Genomic DNA, 22,993 nt, shown 5'->3' with positions numbered 1-22,993 from the left:
AGGTTAAGAAAAAAAAGTACTTTTTGCTACATTTTTTTTTATTTCGTATGAACTCTATTGATTTATATACTAGCCCTATGTATTAAATCAATTTAATCTTACCATATATATTCAAGCCAAAAATATAATTGATCCATCATTTAAAAAAACTAGATTATATTAGAATATAAACAGATCAACTGTATGTTTGCTTGAATTTGATTATATAGTACAACTCTAAATACCTGTACCTATCTCCCAAAAAGTTATACCTTTATATAAAAATGTTAAGGATCGTTTCGAAACCTAATGTATTGTAAACCAATCACACATCAGGAAATTAAGTTATACAACAACAAAAAAACATTCTTTGGCCCTAAGGACGTATCATCCTCATACATGAGAATAGCATAGTAAACAAAACAAAAAGAATTTTAAGACAATGAACTATAAATTGATATTCATCCCCTTCTATAGATTATTAGTTGGAATATTTGGGCACTATTATTTGGAACAAACCAATCAAAATTAAAAAAGTAACCAAAGTTTTTAAACCAACAAATAAGATTATGTAGTTATAAAACTTTGGGTACCAGTATAATTTACCCCCACCATTCCTGCACACCACCAATCTTGAATAAAGATTCCCTGGTAAAATTTGTGAGCAATTATTTTTCTGTTGTACACATAGGATAGGAGTAAGTAATATATTGAGATTTTTATAATGGAAAGTAAGATTAGGATCTCTTACAATACAGTTAACATCACAAAATAGCAATAGCTACATGCCGTAACCTGTTTTACTTTACAAGTAGTCTTAAAATTGATAAAATTTTTATATTAAAAAAAAAATTTAATCATAAATGAAAATGCCCCTTTAATTTAACATATATTAACATTGAAATTTTTATAAAGAGTTATTGAAAAATATCGAATTATGCAAAATTACAATGTAAAATTTAACCAAGCAAACCGTTTTTATAGTAAAAAAAGGAGTTATTTTTGAGAATACGACTCAAATTTAAATTATTTTCGATATTACTCTTTTTTTTGCAATATTGACTGGGTTGTGTAGAAATTAATCAATGATATGACCTTGGAGGGTTTGGGATTCACATCATTTAATACAACATCCCCGAGTGGGGTATGGTATTCGCATTAAAAAAAGGATGTATACAAAATTTACAATTAAAAACAAAGTAATTAGGTGGATTATTCACATAAAACATTACCATTAATAATGGGGGATAAAAGTAGGGGACCTAACATACTTAGAACTAACATGGTTTGGTAATATTTAATATTTTGGCCAGGTCTAATATCATCCATTTAATAACATTTTATTATAAAAAATACTTAAGTATCATCTTTTCTATGATTAAATCTTTGCCTTTTTTTATTTTGTCCCTTTTAGCTGATTTGATTTAGTAGTTTTATCAAGGGATGATTTACCAAATGTAACTTTTTCACTATACCGAAGAAAATAATTTTTTTTAAACATTATTTTATTATGTTTTGTAGGTCTCGAACCCGTTGGCTGCTGTGTGTAATGTCGGGGCCTATATGCACTCCACCAATCTTCTTGTAGCCACCAGCTTGAGAAATGTACTTGGTACAAAGGTAGGTTTATGTTTGTCTAATTTATGCATTCTTGACTATAGAATAGCATTGGACTATCAGTTATCTATCAAATCAATGGATATAGAATACGTGGATATTGTGACAGGGGAATTTCTGTCGTCAATTTAGGCTGCTAATAAAGACCTCAAATAATGGTAAGTTCGTTCATCGATTAGTTATGGAGGGGATAGGGTAAAGGTGGTGTATGGGGGTATCTTTATTTTTGCCCGCCTTGAGTATTACTTTATTAGAGTAAATTAAAATTGGATGCAATATCTAAGTGATTATAAATCGGTTATCGCATCTTACCGTATTATTGGCAACTTTCCACGTAAATTTCAGTTTTCATTGTCCCGTTAATACAAAGCAAATTTTAGGGGGGGGGGGAGGGGGGCAACAGCTTTACACATTTTTTTGTAGTTGCGCATTTAATTAAAAAAAATGCATTTTATTTAGTATTTTAGGCTTTTTTTAGAGGCTATCAATCGAGCTCTTTTTGAAAGTAGGACTAAAAATATTTTTCCTTTAAAGGAAAAAGTTAATTTGGTATTCACCTTTATTCATAAAATGTCAATGACATAAGAAGGCGACAAACAAATGACATTTCATGTTGTAAAGTTTTTGTGGATTTGGTGCTATACTATTTAGTTGAAATGTCAACGATTAAATAATGCATTCAGATTAATTTCTTATTCGGGATAAGACAATAGCCGATAAATCGTTGTACATCCCCAATGATGATACATAAAATTATCCCTTCTATAGATTACAATTAGTAGTTGAACCGTTTGAATACTCAACTTAACTAACCAGCCAATCAAAATTTACTAAAAGTCTACAACGAATAGGAAAACAAAACGGTATTTTAAAACTTTTGTTGGGACTAGTGTAATAAACAGCTGACTATCCTCGTTCTCTCTAGTTAAATATAGAAATTTTGGGTTTAGTCCCTTTCGTAACATCGCACCTTATGGGGCGAATCTTCGTATTTTTCTCAGTAGCTTTTCACCTATTTCTAGCCCCTGCGGGGGGCTCTAACCCAGCGGGGCCAATTACCTAACCCTGTAGGGCAATCACCTAACCCAATATAACCTAAACTTACCTAAAATAACCTATAAAAAGCCATTTTAAAAATAGGACTAATCGCCCTTTATGGGGCGATGTTACGATGTTCCCGAAATTATAATGAATAACAGCCATACCCTTAAAAAACAAAGCGAAAATTCAGGACGGTTTATTTTTCAAAAAAAAAAGATTCATTAAAGGAAAACATTATATTAATAGTCACTTGTGAATAAAAATGAATGAAAAGAAAACATATTTTACCGCATTAATTTATATAAAAATGCATTAAAACACAATATTTCATGCTGGTATAAATTATATTTCACCATTTTCTCATTTGTTTGTATTACTAATATTTACTGCTATTTTGTTTATACAATACAGTAAATATAATACAAAAGCTAAAATGTAAAATTAGCGATACTTCTCTATAACTAGGGACAATTCATTTATATAAAGCAGCAGTAGTTACCAAATTAAATGTTATTGTTGAGCTAGATTTATAGTAGAAGTTCTTTTTTCTCGTAAACGAACTCTTAGCAATAGTGTAAATTTCATAAAATCAAATGATACATGTATTTTCAGCGCAGTTCCAAGTTAATTATCGGCTGAAATTTTAGGTGCTTTCCATCTAAGTGCCTATCAAGCAAAAAACCTAATCGTTTAAATTTTTTAAAATTTTAAATATAGAAGAGTTTAACCCCTATGCCTAACCGTTGCGGGGGACCCCAACCCAAGTACCCAATATTACCTAACCTAACCTACCTTAAAGTAATAAATATTTTAAAGAATAAAATTTGAATGTTTTTTTGGCGATTTGAAAGGTCCACTTTATTTGTTTTATCCATCGTGCATGTCTAAATCAATCATTTATGTCAATTGAAGCCAATATTATACTAATAGGATCCAGTAACTTTTATATTATAATTTACTTTACCTTCACCTTAAATAATGTTGTGTTCGTTTTAGGTACTTTTTTTAGGGAGAGGTAAATAGGTGTGAAAAATCTAAAGCAATTAAACGTAAGAAAACAAGGATTTTAATGCCCAAAAGAGTGCGACCACCAAGTTTATAAGAATTAAAAAGAAACTCATGGAAGTCCAAACTTATTAGAGCTTTAAAATAGCTATGTTTAAATGTATTTTGATTAAAAATGATATTTAATAATAACTATTTGGTTGCGTTGTACCATGAAAAATCAAACATAAAATTAATTAAATTGCTTTTACGTACGGTCATATCCTAATTATAGAATACCTGCACAGTTGATTTAGCTATAAACAAAGTGTTTACCAAAAATTCAAATAGAAAGTTTAAGAGTAAAAAAGATTGACAGTTACTAAAAGAGAGTCCGCTTATTAAGATACCAAAAACAGACTTTTGGGAAACCCATTTGTTCAATTAGAAAAATATAGACAAGGGGACCAACATAAAAGAAAGAGATGAAAACGCATCCATAATGTATTTGTATTTGTTTTTTACAAACAGCAACTCTCAATAATATTCTATTTTTAGAAAAAAAGAGAAATAAAAAGACCCTCCCCCACTTTCAATTTTAGGTTTAAAACGAAACTGTAAAATACAATTATTGGGGGTCATTTTTTTAGGGGCAATATCTCCTGGGAGGGAAGTGGTACGCTCCCCAAAAATAGCAAGATTTCTTCAGTACACACAGACAGACTGAAACGGACATCCTGTTACTTTGATTATAATATATAATGATTACCATCTTTCCCCCAGACCCTTTGGTGCATTTCAACAAAGCTAGAATAATAGATATAGAACATACGTGGATATTATGACAGAAGAAAATTTTTCCTCGATTTAGGTTGCTAGCATTGATATAATTTATTGGTCAGTTTATTTATCCAGTAGGAGGAGAGGAGATGGGTAAAGTGGGTGGATGAATATCATTATTTTAGTCAGATACAAGTTTCACTTTATTAGAGTTCATGATAATCTGGTGTAACATCCAAAGAAAATTAATAAAACCATTGCTATAATAAACAAATATGACCCACAGACCTACAAAGTAAACTTTAAGAGGAGCATCTGCTTGCAAAACTACCTCTAGGTCTAGTCCTTTCATTTCATAAATATCCACAAATTCAACGGAATGTTAAATCCTATTATATAAAGTTGTAAGTATTTTGTCTCTAGCTTAAGTTCTCTCTAACCGCTTTATAACTTTATAGTGATGCTTCTTTTATGCCCAGGAAAGGTTTATATCTTACCTTCACCCTCCAAGGAGAAATCACAATTAGAAATAACCATCAAAATTTTAGACAGATATAGTAACGGAAACTAATTTTTAAAACTTTCAAACAAAATATTCATGTATAAAAAAATGTAATTTTCTATTGTTTAAATTTGTCCGTTTTGTATGAACATTCTTAACAAATAATAATGCATTGGTGGGACAATATGAAGGTTTTCTGTGCATACTTACATAAGCAGTTTGCCTATAGTCTTTGTTCAAAACTATATAACAGCTGAATTTCACTTAATCTTGATTGCACGACCGTTGTTTTCAAGATTATAATAATAATTTGCTTCTAATTCTGAATCATATATCTTACTCTAATCATTTATGAAATGCGCCAGATAAAACAGCTGTAACTTCTATATTTTTCGTCTATTTATAAAACGTTGTCTTCTTAATTTTGAAAACACAGAGCACGTTTTAAAGTGGTTTGATTCCCTTATTTATCAGTAGGCATTATTTCTGTTCAGCTGTTTGTATTTTCAATTATTTGCCTGTAACCAAGTTTTAAAACCTGAAAAAAGATGGCAGTCAAAGTACATCCGTTGTATTTTACATCCCGAAAATAACAGTCAATCAAAATCCTTTCATATTTATGAATGTTTTCATCCATAATTTAAAAATTCATCAAAATAATTTTTTCATCCCCGACATGAAAATGATCTTGTTTTTCAACTTTTTATAATGTTTTCATAAGGTGAAGCCGATCATTGATTTAATGTGATTTGTCCCTTTCGTGGCAACGGCCCATAAGGGGCGATTCGTCGTATTTTTAAAATGGCTTTTGAAAGGTTATTTTAGGTTAGGTTAGGTTATATTGGGTAAGGTGATTGCCCCATAGGGTTAGAGCCCCCCGCATGGGCTAGAAATAAGAGAAAAGCTGCTGTGAAAAAAACGAAGAATCTCCCCTTAAGGAGCGTTGCAACTGAAGGGACTATACCCGATTTAATTAAATAGATTTACTTAAAATTGAGTTGTTTAAGAATTAGATTATTTTTGTTTCATTTAAGATCAAATTTTGAAAGAGAGAAAGATTTGATTTTTTTTGTAATTAAGAATTTAATTAAAACATTTTTCAACTAACGTTTGTGAAGTAAATAAAATGAGTTTAATTGCAAGTAACTTTTTACCGTCAATAATCATTTTATTACATGAATTTGAAGGGAAATGATTTTGCCACAAGACCAATACTACTTAATTAATGTTTTTGTGACCAGCCATGGTAAACTATAGAAATGGTACACAATTTCTAGGCTAGCTATGTAGTCCCTATAATCTGTGTAATATTTAGGATACTAAATCTCCTGGCCTAGTATATTTTATAGAATTATCCTGTCGAAAAACAATTTCAATGATTTGAATTGAATATATGGCAATCAATGATAGTGTTCATTGCTGATATGTTATCGACATATGTTAAAGATATGTGTCTAACATTTTCATCGACATTATCGCAAAAATAATGAGCCATAATAATGGATATCAATATAAATGATATTCTTATGTTAATATGATAATAGCACGGGGCAATTCTTCCCATCCCCCTCACGATTATATAAATATGTAAACTAGATGCACCACAATTAAGTGGCATTAATAAAATATAAGGCATGCATTTACAGTATTAGCGAACATTTACCAACATATGTATAATAGCCAGGGCTGCCGTGCGTCAACCATTCACAAACCTCCAATAAAACATATTAGGAACAGGTCCAAACATTCAGATTTCAATGCAATTCTAACATAGAGGTGGCATTTGGTAACTAGGAGATAAGTGATCGAAATAATAATTTGTAAATTTTGAATAAAATTTCTTGTCTCATCGCGAGTAATAGGCAGCAATGCATACATTTATCAAAACCTGGAAAATTTAGAATGTCAAAGACCAAACAAAAGAAGAGCACAAAATTTTTCGCTAGTTTACTCTAGCCGCGTGCTCCCTTTACACTGTTATTAGGTTCGACTAAATAATATTTTTAAAGAATTATTGAGGTAGCCCTTTGGGCAATAGCAGAATTGTTCTTAACAAAAAGAATGTTTTTGAATAATTTATCAGAATATTTGTCCTTATGCTGTACTATGCAATATGTTAAATAGAAGATACACAACAATAATGTCCTACTTAATCCTGCATTCTTATAAAACATTCAAAACTGCAGTTCTTCTTCTAGGGAATATGACAAAGTATAACTAAATTAATACAAAACAATTTTGGATAGCGTAGCTAATATAACATTAAGGACCTTTGTTCGTAGGTCTCTTTATCAATCAAAGATCACTAAGATTACAGTGGCTTTCATTGTTGGCCATTTTTGGAGATTAAAATATTTTAACCTAAAAAGGTTTCGTGATTTTAAAATTTTTAAAGCCTAAAATTATTTAGTTCTTTTGTTGTAAATTATTTTTTTTGTTTGAAAATAAGAGTTTAATCTAAAGTGAATTTAATAAAAATTTAATGAAAATGTTATTTTTCAGACATTGGCTGAGATTTTATCTGAGAGAGAAATGATTTGTCATCTTATGGAAAATATTCTTGACGAAGCAACCAGACCTTGGGGTGTCAAAGTAGAGAGAGTAGAAATAAAGGTACATTCAAATATATATATATTGGTATTAACTATAATGACAAAAAATCACTGTAATAACGATTTATTAATGCATTAATATATACAAAAAAGTTATTGTATCATTGGATAGATAGATGAATAGCTAGGCAAACAAAACATTTCTTGCAAGTCCTTATCCTATCTTTTCTCAATTGATTTATTGAGAAAGTTTGAAAATTATCATATAAGATGAACTAAATAAATCTTATATTCACTATGTTTTCATAAAACATTCAATAAAATTACTTAAATTGCATTAAACAGAATTAACAATTTTTAAAAGATAAACTTTAATCAAATAATCACTTTTTTTTATTAAAACAAAAATAAATTTTTTAACATAAAATCTTAATTAACATAATCTTTTACTCTTTACCTAATAAAAGCAGTAATTCAGTTAATAATTTTAAATTTTTTTTTTTATTTCTAATCAGGTATTCTTGAATTTCTGCAGATGCTAAATTACAATTAAGTTAAAAAATCTATTTGTTTTTTTCTGAAAAATACTTATGACTTAAATAAACTTTTTAATGTTTCTTTACAGTAATCAAAAAATGATTCAAAGGCTACTAATTAAAAAAAATAGTTAGAGAACAAGTAAATGATATTTGTATTAATAATTATATTTTGCCAACTTCACAGATAATTTCAGCATAATTTTATGACCACCCTATCTATTCACAAGAGGGTCTCAAAACTTAAATTGAAAATTGAATTATCCTTCCCTAGCCTCTTTTCTTATCATACAAAACAACCAACTTAAAATATACTAAAACAACAAAAATTTTGTATAACTTCATAGTAAGGCTTAAGATATTTTTTACAGTTTTTTTTGTTAAATTATTCTAAATTTTGTAAATTATAGAAATTTATTATTTCAAATTTAATTGATTTATATTGAATCTGTATATTTTGGTGATTTTAGTTTTGCAGTGGGACAAAGTGACTCAAAAATCAGCCATGTGACGTCATAAAAATGAGGGATTATCCAACTCTTTTTTAGGGGTTTTCTTTCAAACTTCACCTCTCATCTCCCTTATTTTTATGACGTCACATGGCTGATGTTTAAGTCATTTTGTCCCACTACTTAGTTTTCATTATATTTTGCATAAAGATTATTCAAATAGGAAATGTCTTTATTTTCATTGCAAATGTGCAAATTTTTAAATTTTGCAAGAACATGGAACTTATAAGAACTTGGGAAAGAGAGACAGTGAGAGAGGAGATAGTCTCTAAAGTTTTTTTTTCTATTTGGAAAGATTTACTTAATAGGTATCTCAGAATCATCTTGGGATTAAAAAAACATAAAATCAATAGACAATGCCTTTAAAGAGATGTTTAAACAAAGATTATTCATATAATAATATAATTACAGTTAAAAAATGTATATTATAGAAGTATTTTCTTTATATTTTCATGGTGAATTAATAGAGATTGTATCCTAATCCTAAATATTATGGCTCATTAGATCTGTCTGTTATAAGAAACTCTAAATTATATAAAATGAAATAAATACACATTTAGCAAGAAGTTTATTAAACTGTTTTCTTCATAATATTGTATTAATAGATATACCCTTTTTCATATGTCAAATATTAATCTATTATACTTTTTTCAAGGTGAGACATAAATTTTTTTTTCTTCTCAGTTTATGTATTGAATTTAATTACAAAGTTTTGCACAAATTTGTTCTTGATACTATTCCACAAACAGTTATGATAGATTAATAGTCTTAAGCCTCTGAACTTTTTGTGAGTTTATAATGAAAAGTTTTCCATACATGTAGAAAACTAATAAAACTCATTTTCTCTAAAAATCTATTTTCCCCAAATGATTTATATTTTGTTTACTGAACTAATAGCATTATGATTTAATCAACAATTTTGTACCAGGACTATATATCTCAGGCTGATAAATAGCCTAAAACCTGCTTTGTACTGGAAGAGATCTAACTGGACATCTCACATCTATCTAAAGAGATTCTCATAAAAAGAGTTAATTTCCCTAATTTCTTATAAATAGAGAATTATTAGACTTCAAAACAGCCTACCTCTTTTCTATTTTTTACAGAATTTAATTTTTATCTATAGAAAAGTTTAAAATTATTCTGTAATTTAAAAAGGGTTTCTTTGGTTTTGAAAATGAAACTTTAGACAAATAATCTTAGTAAACAACTTAGATTAAAGATAAAAACATATGATACTATATAATAAAGCTCCAGGTTTTGTCTATTGTCTGGTTTTTGGTTGAGGATCGGTTTCCAATACTTAACTTGATGGTGGCAACAAAATAACTTTCTAAACTATCCAAATTTCTATCTTTCTGTCTTTATATCCATCTCTTTATGTATCAATGTCAAAACACTTGGCGTTAAAATGTTGAAAACTTAAAAATTTTCCTCCTATATACAAACAAACAGAAAATTTGATGTTTTGCTTTATATCTGGTGTAAGGCTTTCATAATTTGGTAAAGAAAAGGTGAAAACAAATATGCATTTAGCAAGATAGCGATAGATTTTTTCTTAAAATCAATTATAGGGCTAAAATCTACAAACAATACATAACCTATTTTTACATTCCGCACATTGCAAAACAATTTAGGCCACACTAATGGGCATGTTTATTGTTGCATGCTTCAAAGTAGACCCAGGCCCTATAGTCCATTGGATTAAGTTAGGGGCTGCTGGGAGGCTACATCTTCTTTGGGACATGATTAACCGCAGTATCCAAATTTGCCTATCTGTCAAGCTAACCTTCGACACAGTGGCTCTTATTCGGGCCACAATTGAGCTAGAACAACGTCTTGTACCTTTTTGGCATGAAGATTTATCTAGGTTTATCACCGCAACCCATAGTCTAAAACGAGTTTCAGGGTCCCATATGGTCCCCAGCAAGTTTTAAAAGTCTATCTAATCTACAGTCGGACTGAGGTCAGATTTAGTAGGCCATAGTCAAGAATTTAGGGTATAGTTTGGGCGCACTCCAAATCCGCCTTGTTGAACATATGCACTGCCAGCTCAGAGTATATCTCCTCCATCGTCCAAAGATTTTATGGGCAAACAGGTCATTACCTAAGCTTTTTAAAGTAGGGTCAAACTTCTGATTGGTCAAGTAGTTTTCGAGCTTTGGCCGTTTGAAAAATATCCGGTTTTATTTGCTCCACCCTGTATCTGTCTAATGTAAGTTGATAAACAGTATTTATATTATAATTTATGAAAGTATTAAAGTAAAAAGAAAACTCAGACAGAGAAAAATGAATTTTGTGTGAAAAATATTGGAATAAAATTTATGATGAAAGTTTTAATTGAGAACTGGTCAACCGATTTCTATAAATCATACTTAAATAGACAGGCATATATGTAGATATATAAAAAGCTGGACCTAAATTGAATTTGTTTGGAAGGCTAAGTACAATGATTAAATAGATATTTTAAAAATTAATTGTAGCCTTTAGATAACTTAAATCATTTAATAATGTATAACACTTTTACATAATATAAAATTTTAAAAGGTAGTGGGACAAAGTGACTCAAAAATCATGTGACGTCATAAAAATGAGGGATTATCTATCTCTTTTCTTTCCCACTTCTCCCCTCATCTCCCTTATGACGTCAAATGACTGATATTTGAGTCACTTTGACCCACTACATTAAAAGTGGAATAAAAACAATAAAGTAACTGCTTTACACTGATATTAAGGATATCAATATCCGTTTTCATCTCCCAAAAGGAAAGGAAATTGTTTTCAAATCTAAAAAATATTTTAGTAAAATCTCTCTCCTGGGACCCATTATAGAAAAATTGTTTAAAATCAATATATTAGAGTATGATAGAAGAAAAAAGTGTTACTTTACAAATAACCAGTGGCTACCCTCCTAAAAGACTCTAGGGGCACTTATGGTGAGTGGGAGGTGGGAAGGGAAGTGAACATCCCCATTTTCAATTTTAGAATTAAAAAGAAAAAGTAAAATATTTTTTTTGAAGGGAGCATCTTTTTAGTGCTGATTTTTCTTCAAAGTATGGTGGTACCCTCCCCCTAAATACCTACATAACCTCCCTAGACCTTTAAGAGGCTACATTGAAAAATAGTTCCATATCGGTTCAGTGTTTAGCAATATCCTTTTGTGCAGACAGACACACAGACAAACGTCCTGTCACATTTAAATATAAATTATTGTGATCTTATAATTTTGAAACAGACATTAGAACAAACATTTAAATTTTGATAAAAGAAAGACTAACTTTATAAACCAAACTCAAGTTTTTTTTGGGGCATTACAATCAGTATGATATCTTGATTAGTCTATTAATGTTTTATCAATAAAAATAACTAGGGGCTTATTGTAAATAAATTTAGAGTGTCTGTGTAACATTAAACATGAAAAATAGACCAATTCCTTTTCTTAATAGCAGATGTGTTACAAAATAAACAAATATTTAGAATTTATCATGAAGATAATTTACCTTATTAGGAGTTTAACTAATTACCAAATCTATAATATTATCATTGACTATGATAATAATTTCAAAAGAAATTCCATCAGCCAATCTTATATTAAAGCTGTCAAGCAAATTAAATTTGTTTCTCTAAAGTTGAGTGGAATCAATAAATGGCAAAATATGTTACTGCCATTGTGGTCAGAATAACAAACAAATTGAGTGACATAGTCATAGTTAGCATTTTTAACTATTTACAAAAATCAGCTGTTTCCCTTTAATAGTAACAAAGTAATTTTAATTGTCCTTTGGTGGAAAATTAGAGGGCTGCTGAATATTAAGATATATTCTTGGAAAAAAAAAAATGAAGATTAGTACTAGTAATGCTTTTAAAATCAAACCAATCTTAAAGTTTTTTAAATTTGATTTTTTGATATTTTGAAGCACCTCTGAAGGCCCATGGGCTTTATAGCCATATTGAAATGTATTCTCTACATAGATAGTTATGTCTAGGTGCAATGAATACGTATACATGCCATGAATAGTCAAATACTCAAAATAGTTTTTTTATATCTCAACTTACAGAAGGATTAAGTTAATCTGAAAAGCCAAATAAAAATCTTTGTAATGTTCGGGGCTTTTGAACCACCTCCACCATTTCATCTAGTAGTGAATTAAAAGACATTGATAAATGGATAAAAAAATACAAAAATAGCGAAAACTAGCTGACATTTGATTTCTTTCATCCACTACTATTGAATATAAGTTTTGTTTATTTAAAAATTTCTTCCTCCCTGACAAGATAGGCAGTTATAGTCTGTGTAATTGCTCTGGAATAACAAGAATGCCTGCTCTAAATTACCTTCTACCCTCTTATATTGAGACATTAACATGGACATAACTCAGGGTACTAATATTAATGGTAGTTAATATCAGGACAGTACAGTTAAAATAAATCTCATGAATATTGGTTAAGTTAGTATTCTACAAAAAAAATTTATTAAATTATGTTCAAAACTGTAAATTTCACAATAAAACAAGTTCTTGTAATCTTAAAAAAAATATTCAAAGGTCATATTAATAATAACTGCCTAAAGTAGAAAGACTAGTCTTATTCTCATCAAGGATTGTTATATTTACTTTATAATGCACTCATTTAAAATGATTATAAATAAGCCAAACCATTATGAAATATTCACCACACCACTAAAATGTATATTTACTAATGTATACCTTATTCACAAATATATTTTGATTCCTAGAGTTATTTCTATTGTGCTTTCACAGTATAGTTTTCAGCCTGTGCTAACTTCTAGTTTGTCAATAGGATTGTCAAGATATATTAAAGAAATTAGATGTAGTTTTCCAGCAAATATTGGGATTCATTCATTCATCTTATAAAAATGATATTTTGAACAAGAAATTAAGTTTTAAGACAAATTAGGAAAATTGAGTAAAAATTTAATATCCTAATAATAAAGTAACAGAATATCTGTCTGATGTTTGTTTGTTACCGAACCGATATGGTTCTCATTTACAGGGTAGATTTTCATAGGTCCTGGAAAGGTTTTTAACTATTTTGGGGGAGGGTACAACCACCCTCCCAAGAGAAATCGCCCCTAGAAAAAAATACCTTCCCAAAAAATGTATCTTAAACTTTTCCAAGGGATCCTAGAGGCCTCTAGGGGCTTATCCGCTAGTGTTATCTTCAAATACTTCAGATTTAGATATCGTCATCAATTCATTTGGTTTTGGTAAAATGCATTGGCACTATTTTTCCTTTCATCCAATATTTGGATTATTGTGTGGATACTACAAATATTTGCAGATATAATTTGAATCTGCATCTCTCTCTCTATCTTACTTTTATTCTCTCTTCCTTCCCCTTCCCCTCTCCCTGTCACTCTCTGTCTTTCTTTCTTTCTTTCTCTCACATACAATTTGCAAATTTACACAATTTAAGAATATTGCATAAACTAACAAAATAGTAATCTTTTATCCTCTCAGAATGGTAGGTAGGTATCATATGGATCTGAAATGGATAATAAGATATGTTATTTTAGATGCTTTATACTTTTGTTACTTTAATGGAGAGGAGGTGGAGGGGAGGGAAACTTACTAGGCTACAACAGTAGCAAATTGCCTAAAACTTGCACTTGACCAAAGTAGATTGTTCCTATACCTTTTTAAATGTTTAGTTCAGCTGTTCAGAGATTTTATTGGACATTGGAATAACATAATATATTTATGAACTTATCAAGGAAACAAAGAAATTGTGTATTAAAGTTGCCCGTTTGCCTTTCAGTAACCCTAGATAACTCATTTCACCAAAAGTTTATTTTTTTCACAAAAAAACCAGTAAATTATCTTATTATTTTAATTAAACCTTATTATTTATAATCTAGGATGTAAGAGTGCCGGTCCAACTGCAGAGAGCTATGGCTGCTGAGGCCGAGGCCGCCAGAGAGGCCAGAGCTAAGGTTGTGGCAGCTGAGGGAGAACAGAAAGCTTCGCTCCATCTGAAGGAAGCCGCTCTTGTTCTAGAAGAATCTACTTCGGCGCTACAGCTCAGATATCTACAGGTATAAAGATAGATAGAGATATGATTAGATAGATAGTTAAGATATACAAAAATATGTATGTTGGATGGAGGTAGGCAAGTATCTTGTATCAAATGTATGTAGGTTAGTATGTATGGAGGCAGAAAGTTAGATAGGCATAGATAGATAGGTAGGTATATAAGTAGAGAATGGATAAAGATAGATACTTGGTTAGATAGATAGTCAGGAATTTAGGTAAGTAGGAAGGCTGTCAGAAAGATAGATATACATACTAAAAGGATATCTAGATAAAATAAAATTTTTTTTTGCATAAACAACTAAATAAGATCATAGCATCAATTAATTATTACAACTAAGTTATAGTATCAATCAGGATTTTAGGGATAAGACAATAGGGGATTATACATACAAAAGAAACTATCCGACTTCCCTACTATTTTATTGGAAGGGATTGAGTTTATTATCCATTAACCTTTCTCTTTATCTCTGAATATAATATAAAGTTATAAAAACTAAACCCAACTTTATCAATGAATCAACTTTTTTCTGTGCAAAATTTGTAGAAAAAAAAGATTCAGCAAGAAATTGCACAAAAAAGTAATAATAACTTCCCAACCATGTTGTAAAGAGTTCAGGGATGTAGGAAGAGGGAATTGGAGTGAAAATACCCGGGGATTTGACAATGGACGTAAATTGATATATATCATCAATGTGCAAAAACAAGATTATCCTTACTTTTAATCATTGGTTAAATCTTTTGACTACTACAAGTTTTAAACTAACCAATTGATATTCAGTAAAAGTCCCCATAGTTATTTAGTCAACAAATAAGATAACTTTGCTTTAAAACTTCGGGTACAAGTGTAATTAACAGCCCAATGTTCCACCTAAAGATGAAATGACAAAGAATTACATAATGTGTAGATTATAATTCATTTATATCTCAATTCAACAGTATTAAGGTTTACAGATAAAACTTTTTAAAAAATCTTATCAATATTGTTGTGGGTAAATAGGGACTGAACTTGACAAAGGTGTTGGAAATCGAATATTTTTTTTGATGAAATATTTATAATGCATGTTTTTACTTTTCCCTCTATCCCTTTATAAATTGTAAATAGAGATATAAAGCAAGAGAAAATTTGTCAAAGAGAAATTCTGAAAAGTTTTGTTTTAGTTTTTCTTTTCAATAAGTTTCATAGAGACTAATATAAAGTTAGGGAATCCATGGAATTACATAAAAGCTGGATTCCACCCTCACATTGCATCTAAGCCCTAGCAAGTCCTTAAGTTCTAGACCTACTGATAGTATTAATCCCCTTAACCTAGCCCACTAGCCCACTTGCTGAAAACTAGACTCAACCTCTAAAATTGCTTTGGACTAAATAATGTATAACTTTAACAGAAATTTTAATCTTCAGGTTTCAAAAATTCTTAATATTTTAGCATTTGGTACTTTTTATGTCCACCAGGACATTCTGCTATGTTAAGCTTCCCTAAAATGGAAATTCAACCGGTTAAGTTCAGGTGGAATATAACGGACAAACAAAAAATACTTACTACTTTTTGTGATACAATAACAAAGTGACTAGTTTTCATAATAATTAAAAAATTACAGATGATCCGAAATATAAATAGATAATCATAAGTTAATCCCAGGGCTCTGCAGCCGCGCTTTAGCAATCCTGAAATTTAAACCAGTTTGAATACTTCCCTGAGGCTTACAGGCGGCTGAATCGCGGCTGCCGAGTCCTGGTTAATCCATGGTTATGCATTCAACCTTGAAAACGTAAAGATAAAAGAGACGGATTAGGGCTTTAGGAAAATCCTATCTTATGCAAAATCAAGATAAAGCGATGGACAGATAGGTAAATTAAAGGTTTAGTTCTAATTGGAAGGTTATATGATCTATTTCTAAATACATTGATAAGTAAACCTATTAATGAACCTAGTAATAGTGTCTGACTGATTATGACGTAAAAAAATTAGCCAATGAGAGGCCATTATTGACCAAAGGTAAAATTTATAGTGGCCTCTCATTGGCTAATTTTCTTCTTTTACGTCATAATCAGTCAGACACTTTGACTAGGTTCCTATTAATTCAATTCATAAAAAAACCTAATTTTTAAAAAAGATTAAAACAATTGGCTACAATCTAAAATAAAACATCTTAAAAGCATCCATGGAGCTATATGAAGCATTTCTAAAAGGTATAACTGAATCACTTTAGTGTTTAGCAAGATTTTAACAGACAGGAGTAAATCCTTACTACATTATATGAAAGACTAGCCTCAAGGGGCTTTGCCACAAGAGGTAATTAAAAAAAATAGATAACAATTTTAAAAAAATATATGGGGATTTTTTTTGAGGGGGGGGGGGAGTGTGGGGTTTGGTTTGTCCCATCCCCCAAAAAATAGCTTAAAACCACCACAGGACCAGTAGGTATATTTCCTGAAGGATATAATCCAATCGGTTCAATGTATGAATAGACAGTGAGGTTTAAAGTTGAATTGAAATATTTTGAATTAGATAATTGTTTAATTCTATGACATACAAAAACCTTCTCTATAAGGACAGATCTTATGCGACTCTGTGTTCAATAAAATACAGAGGTGTTACAAAATTTTAAATATTCTCCTAAAATTCTATATATTCAATGTTCTAACTAAGAGTGGACAAATGCAAATCAAAGCAATATTATATATACTCCATATAAAAAAATTAATAGTAAAATTGAAGCAATATATTGTGCCCATAAAGAAAAGGGGAGAAATTTAAAAACGTTTGGCCTAAAAATCCGGAATAAGGTCATATTAGAATAAATGACTATTCTAATATGACGTCATTCGGGGTACTTTGGCCTATTATAAAAAAAAATTTCCCATTTTTATAGGCACTATACAGAGCTTTGTATTTTATTATTATCGACGAGTGAGGTCGACAAAAAAAACCATGATTGAAAATTTATGTAAATTACAATTTTTATAAAAACTTATTTATTCTGAATCACTACTAGAGTTGTAGATAAGACCCTTTTACTCGTGAAATCATTCTTTCCCCCTTCTTAAGATTTGGCTCTTGTTGCAAATATAAAATGCAGAGATATAATGGGAAAAACGTTCAAATTTATAATACAACATATTATTATGAGTTTGTATGTTTAAGACTTTTTAAACAGTTTAAAGATCTGAAGTTGCAGGTTTACAAAGTTCAATGTTAGATAACGTTCCTCTCAATGTGCCTTATTGCTCTCTGGCATAACTCTTGGAAAATTTCATCCTGTTATTATTTTGCCAATTCCTTAACCTCTGTAATTGTATGATGATGTAAAATGTTTATATTCAGTAAAAGAGTTGAAGTAAAATCCTTGTATGTTGTAAGATAACAAAAGCAATATCTATCTAAATCGTATGGAACAGGGACATAGAAAATTATTTTTAGATGAAAGGGAATGACTTGGATCTCTGCCGCTATATCTTGCACAGCTGCAAATTGGCAAGACTTAGCAGTTGATGCGAACTGTTAATCTTGATTTTTATGGTGCCAATAAAAAATGACGTCGTACTGTATATTGGCCTGCTATTGGTTAATTAGTCTGTGTAATGGGCTATCATTGTATGACATAATTTTTGTTATAGGCACTATAAAGAGCTTCACAAAACATCTTCTTCTAGTAGAATCGTCCTTGAACTAATATAATTTCTATTTCAGACTTTGAATGCGATCTCAACCGAGCAGAGCTCAACCATTGTATTCCCCTTCCCCATAGACACTCTGTGTCTCTCCATGGGGCTGGATAAGGAGAAGAGAAAGAGTGATTAGATGCGCTGCTATATATAGGTATGATTCCAGGTACTGGTGTTCATTTCTTACATTTAAAATAACATTTCCCTCAAAAAAACCTTTAAAAAATTTTATATTAAGGGGAGTTAGTTTTTTGTTTGTTTATTGCTAGGTTTTCTTGGGTACAAGTTAAACCTGCAGATATATGCCAGCAGGGTTCAGGCCCCACACAGGGTTTACGAATAGAAAAGAAATGGAGCGGATCTAAGGCACCAAACAACTAAAATATTCACGAATTAAGCACTACATACTTCAATTTTCACTACCAACCAACCAGGACCAATGCAGTAAGAAAAGGGGCAAAATACTAACAAATTAAAATGCCTCTTTGTGAACTATTTGAAAAATTAAATGATAAAAATATTTTTGTTTTAGGATAAAGAATGAGAGAGACCATGAGAGAGTAAAAGAGAAATGTGTGTGTGTGAGTTTGCTCGACTGTTTACAACAAAATTTCCTCACTTTTATGTTCAAACATTTTCTTATTTTTAATTTAGAAATTTTTCAAACAAAATAATACAGACGTTTCTTTGCAGCAAATTAAGTAGTCAGTGATTTTCAACAATTTTTATTTTTATTTTCAATCTCAAAGCAAAATAAACTTTAGGGGAAATACAAATATATAAGATAAATAGCCAAGTGATTATTATACTTAAGTGAACATAAAAATAGTTTTGTTAACATTAAAAGTTATAAAGAAGGTGATTTTAAGAATCTCAGTGGTTACAAGATACCAAGCATCATAAAGAAGTGAAAATGTTGTAAGAAACTAAAATAATGTGACTTATTATTCTGTCTGGAAAGAAGCACAAGAATAATAAAGCAAAGAAACTATGAAAAGTAAATCTTAGCACAATATTATTATTATTTCATAACTCTTACAATTAGATGCAGAAAAACATATTTTATTGAATAAAATGAGGTGTTTTTATTTTGTTTTAAACATTACAAGTTAAAAAATATGTAAATTCTCATCAACTTTATTAAACTGATTATCTAAACTTTTAAAATTATAGAGAAAAAAATTTAATGATTGACTAACAAAATCTATAAAATTATTTTTTATCTTGTTATGTTTAATTAGTGAATGTGAATTTTTTTCTGCCTACTAAATATTTAGATAATGTGTGGATGCACTATTATCAGCAAGTACACAGTGTACAATTATCATCTTATGTACAGTGTACTCTTCTACATTGTAAACATTATTAATGTTTTTTTTCTATCAAAAAAGATGGTAATAAAAGATATTATCATGTAAGGCATACAAATGAAAATTTTAATAAATTAACATGTTATCAATTGTCTCACATGATATTCATCTTAAAGTCCAAACTAAAAATATTATTATGTTAAAGCTCGGCTTTTAGGTTTAAAATTTTAAAGATTTTTGATTGGTTTTATTAACATTAAAAAACTGACTTGAACTATAAGAATTTGAATATTTTTAAGCCAGGAAAAACTGTGTTTTACATAGTTGCTCAAAAACTATAAATTTCACAGCTGATAAATTTCAGCAATATTTTGTTTATTTGAGAAATATATTATAAAATTTTAAAACAGAAGTATGATCGAAAACAATTCTTTATGAACTATTGTTATAATACTTAATTTTAATTAACCCTTTTTCTTAATGGAACCTGTTTTTATTACTAAAACACAAATATGATGTAAGAATAAGAAAGTCCATGGTAAAATAATTTGTGTGAAAAATAAAAACAGTTTTCTAAATTGTACAATGTTTTAGTGTGCATTTATACCTTCTGCTTTCTTTAGAGAAACATTTTTTTAATAACTAAGGGTAATATTGGTAGTTTCACGCTATGGTAACACAAAATGTTTTTAAAAGCAGAGCTATTGATAATAGTTAAAAGCAGCTAAATATTAAACATGAAATTTACCTAAATACCCAAATAAAATTGACCAAAGATTGATAAGGTAAGGGAAATTAAAATCAACACAAAAATTGACAATTTAAAAGAAAAGTATTGCCATTTTTAATGTGTTAATTTTATATTTTTCTTAAGAGAACCTTATCTAAGAAAACTTGTAAATAATCAAATATTTATATTTAATAAAATAATTTTTTAATTACTTTACTATAAATTAAAGTTAATGTATAAAAAGTTTATCTTATAATTACTTAAATTTGCTTAAATTAGTTGAACAAAATATAAAAAGTTAAGACACAAATACCACTAAACTATTATAGGATGAGTATATTTTTTATTTGATTTTAATTATAAATAGTTATTTTTAGATTTTAATATTATGCTCAGTTAAAAATGAAACAAATGATTATAGAATTATTAGGTAGTGTGAAAATATAATATTATAAAAATCTTGCCATTTCAAAAAGTGAAAATTTCTGCTCGTTCAAAAAAATGAAATGCAAAAAAAATTGCCAAAATCTTATTCTAAACTCTATATGAGTAATTCTTAATTTAAGTGAATGAATATTATTTAAAAAGAGTTAATAGAATAGAAAAAATTATTGTACATTAAAAATAATTTTGAGAAAAATCTATGGAACTTTTATTAAAAAGTTGTTTGTTGATTACAAAAAAAAAATCTAAATGATAAGAATAGAAAAAATAGCATAAAGTACCTCTATGGATATATTTGGATGCCAAAAAGTCTGCCATTTTATCAAATTGGGCAAGTTTTACTTACAAAAAGGAACCTTTATGATTTTAGAATTAATAGCCTAAAAAGTGGCATAAGCTCTTTTTATGCAAAAAAAAAACTAAAATCTTGAAGTATTCTTTAAATATATATTGAAATTAAAAATATTTGATATTCAGAAAGAATGTTACGTTTGTAATTATGTATTTCCTTACAAGATACGAAAGCACAGGAAAAAAAGATTATTTTATTGAAAAATTTCTCAAAAAAAATATTTTTTTCATGTGCTTTTGTACCTATCCCTTTTACTAAGTGTAAGCACCACATAAATTTAACTCTTTCTAGCACAAAACCTCCTCTGTTATTTTTGTTCAAAATAAAACTCAAATTATACTTAGCACAAAAAAAACATTTGAAAATACTCAAAAATACTTTACCATCAAAATGCTAAAAGTTACAATATATGAAGAATGTATATTTATAAAAAAAGTAACTTTTATTCCAAAAAGCTAAGTAAATAAGATAAAATAAAATAATCCATTTTTAGAATTCTAAAATTTAATTTTTTATTGGCAAGAAGTGTGAATACAAAATATTAAATACTATAAACTATAATTAAAAATGTTGTTATAATCAATTTCGAGCAGATTATTTGAAATAAAAGTTTTAGTAAAAATGTTTTCCTTTTTTTAAGTAATATCTGTTTATTAATAACTTGTGTTGCCTTGTAGCATTAACAAATTATTTCAATGTGATATGATGTCATCAATTAAAGTGGTCATAGCCGATAATTGTTGACTTTATTCGACCAATATTCAGCAATTTCTTCATTTATATACCTTACATCTATTCTGCCAAGATGAATATTTCCCTATGTTCATATTAAAACAGGAATAGTTATTTCTGATTTCTCGCATCGTATTATAAACAGATTTCCGCAGATATAAAATGTACAATCATATTATGATTGTTCATTTTTATATTAGTATATACTGGATATAATAGGATGCTAGACATAATTTTTCAGTATTGCTAAGAACCGGTTCTAATCCACCGGATATTAATCAGTTTCGAAGCGATACGGGAAAAAGCGTTAAACCTATAAAAATCTTTATTAGTCTTAGGTAATTTTACATATTTGATCGGTTTACAACAAAGTAGGACCATACCTTCACAGTAGGTACTAAGACACTAACATCCTGACTATTGCAGACAACCAACCATTTTATTGCACATCACCTAGTTTGCACATGATATCGAGTTGCATCTGTTTTTCTTCCAAGGCATATCCCTAATTTTCCTATTCATGACGTACATTTTACAACTCAGCAACAAAATATTTTTTAAACGTCTTTAGTTATGATGCGGCTTTAGCAGAGATTCGAACCCATTACTTTCCCAACATTCAAACCCATTACCTTCCCAACATCGAGCGGATGCGCCACGTGTTTAGCAATGTTAGCGGGTTTAATTGGTCTATGTTCATTTTATCGTCAATTGCACTCAGTTTGACATTAAAAAAGGATGACAACATCCATAAAAGCGAAGCACTGAAACGGTAGGACAAACGGACATTAACACTTGTACAGTGTCTAAACTGAATAATCAGAATATAAAAGTATAAGAGTCGAAGCAAAATTGTAAGTAATTTTCTTGAAAAACTGCTTGATACAGGATAATGTTTATGGACATACTTACATTTTTAGGACTTGATTATAGAGTTGCTTCGCTTATAATATTGTTCTTTGTTGCCCCAGGAATCAATATACCAAAAATCAGATCAAACAGCTAATTAGATCACATAAAAATTTGTTGTTAAAAAAGTAGAAAAATCAACATGTTTAAAATGGACATACGGACATTCTGGTAATGGTTATAGAGTTGCTACGCTTTCTAAATCGTACCTAACTACTACAGGAATCATCATGCAAAGTTTGAAATCGATAGGACAATTCTAACATGCCTAAATTAACGAATAAAAGCTATCTATC

At 29.2% G+C, this 22,993-nt stretch overlaps 1 protein-coding gene across 7 annotated transcripts in view; it reads left to right on the top strand.

Moving 5' to 3' along the window:
* LOC145329588 (band 7 protein AGAP004871-like) overlaps positions 1 to 21,678 on the top strand; it is a 98,259-nt gene extending 76,581 nt beyond the window's left edge. For 6 of the 7 annotated variants that reach the window (XM_080173877.1, XM_080173872.1, XM_080173876.1 and 3 more), the window contains 5 exons: positions 1,501 to 1,599; positions 7,406 to 7,516; positions 14,379 to 14,555; positions 18,246 to 18,386; positions 18,753 to 21,678. In XM_080173877.1, the coding sequence (XP_080030003.1) occupies positions 1,501 to 1,599; positions 7,406 to 7,516; positions 14,379 to 14,555; positions 18,246 to 18,356 (498 nt within the window). In that variant the 3' untranslated portion in view covers positions 18,357 to 18,386; positions 18,753 to 21,678. The remainder of the gene's footprint in view (positions 1 to 1,500; positions 1,600 to 7,405; positions 7,517 to 14,378; positions 14,556 to 18,245; positions 18,387 to 18,752) is intronic. The other variant, XM_080173873.1, reaches the window with a different exon arrangement.
* The last annotated feature ends 1,315 nt before the right edge of the window (positions 21,679 to 22,993 follow it).

This window comes from Acartia tonsa, chromosome 10, assembly GCF_053477335.1.
Source record: "Acartia tonsa isolate MP-2025a chromosome 10, ASM5347733v1, whole genome shotgun sequence".
NCBI lineage: Eukaryota > Metazoa > Arthropoda > Copepoda > Calanoida > Acartiidae > Acartia > Acartia tonsa.
Note: the sequence above shows the minus strand (reverse complement) of the source record. Positions and strands in the feature narration are given on the sequence as shown.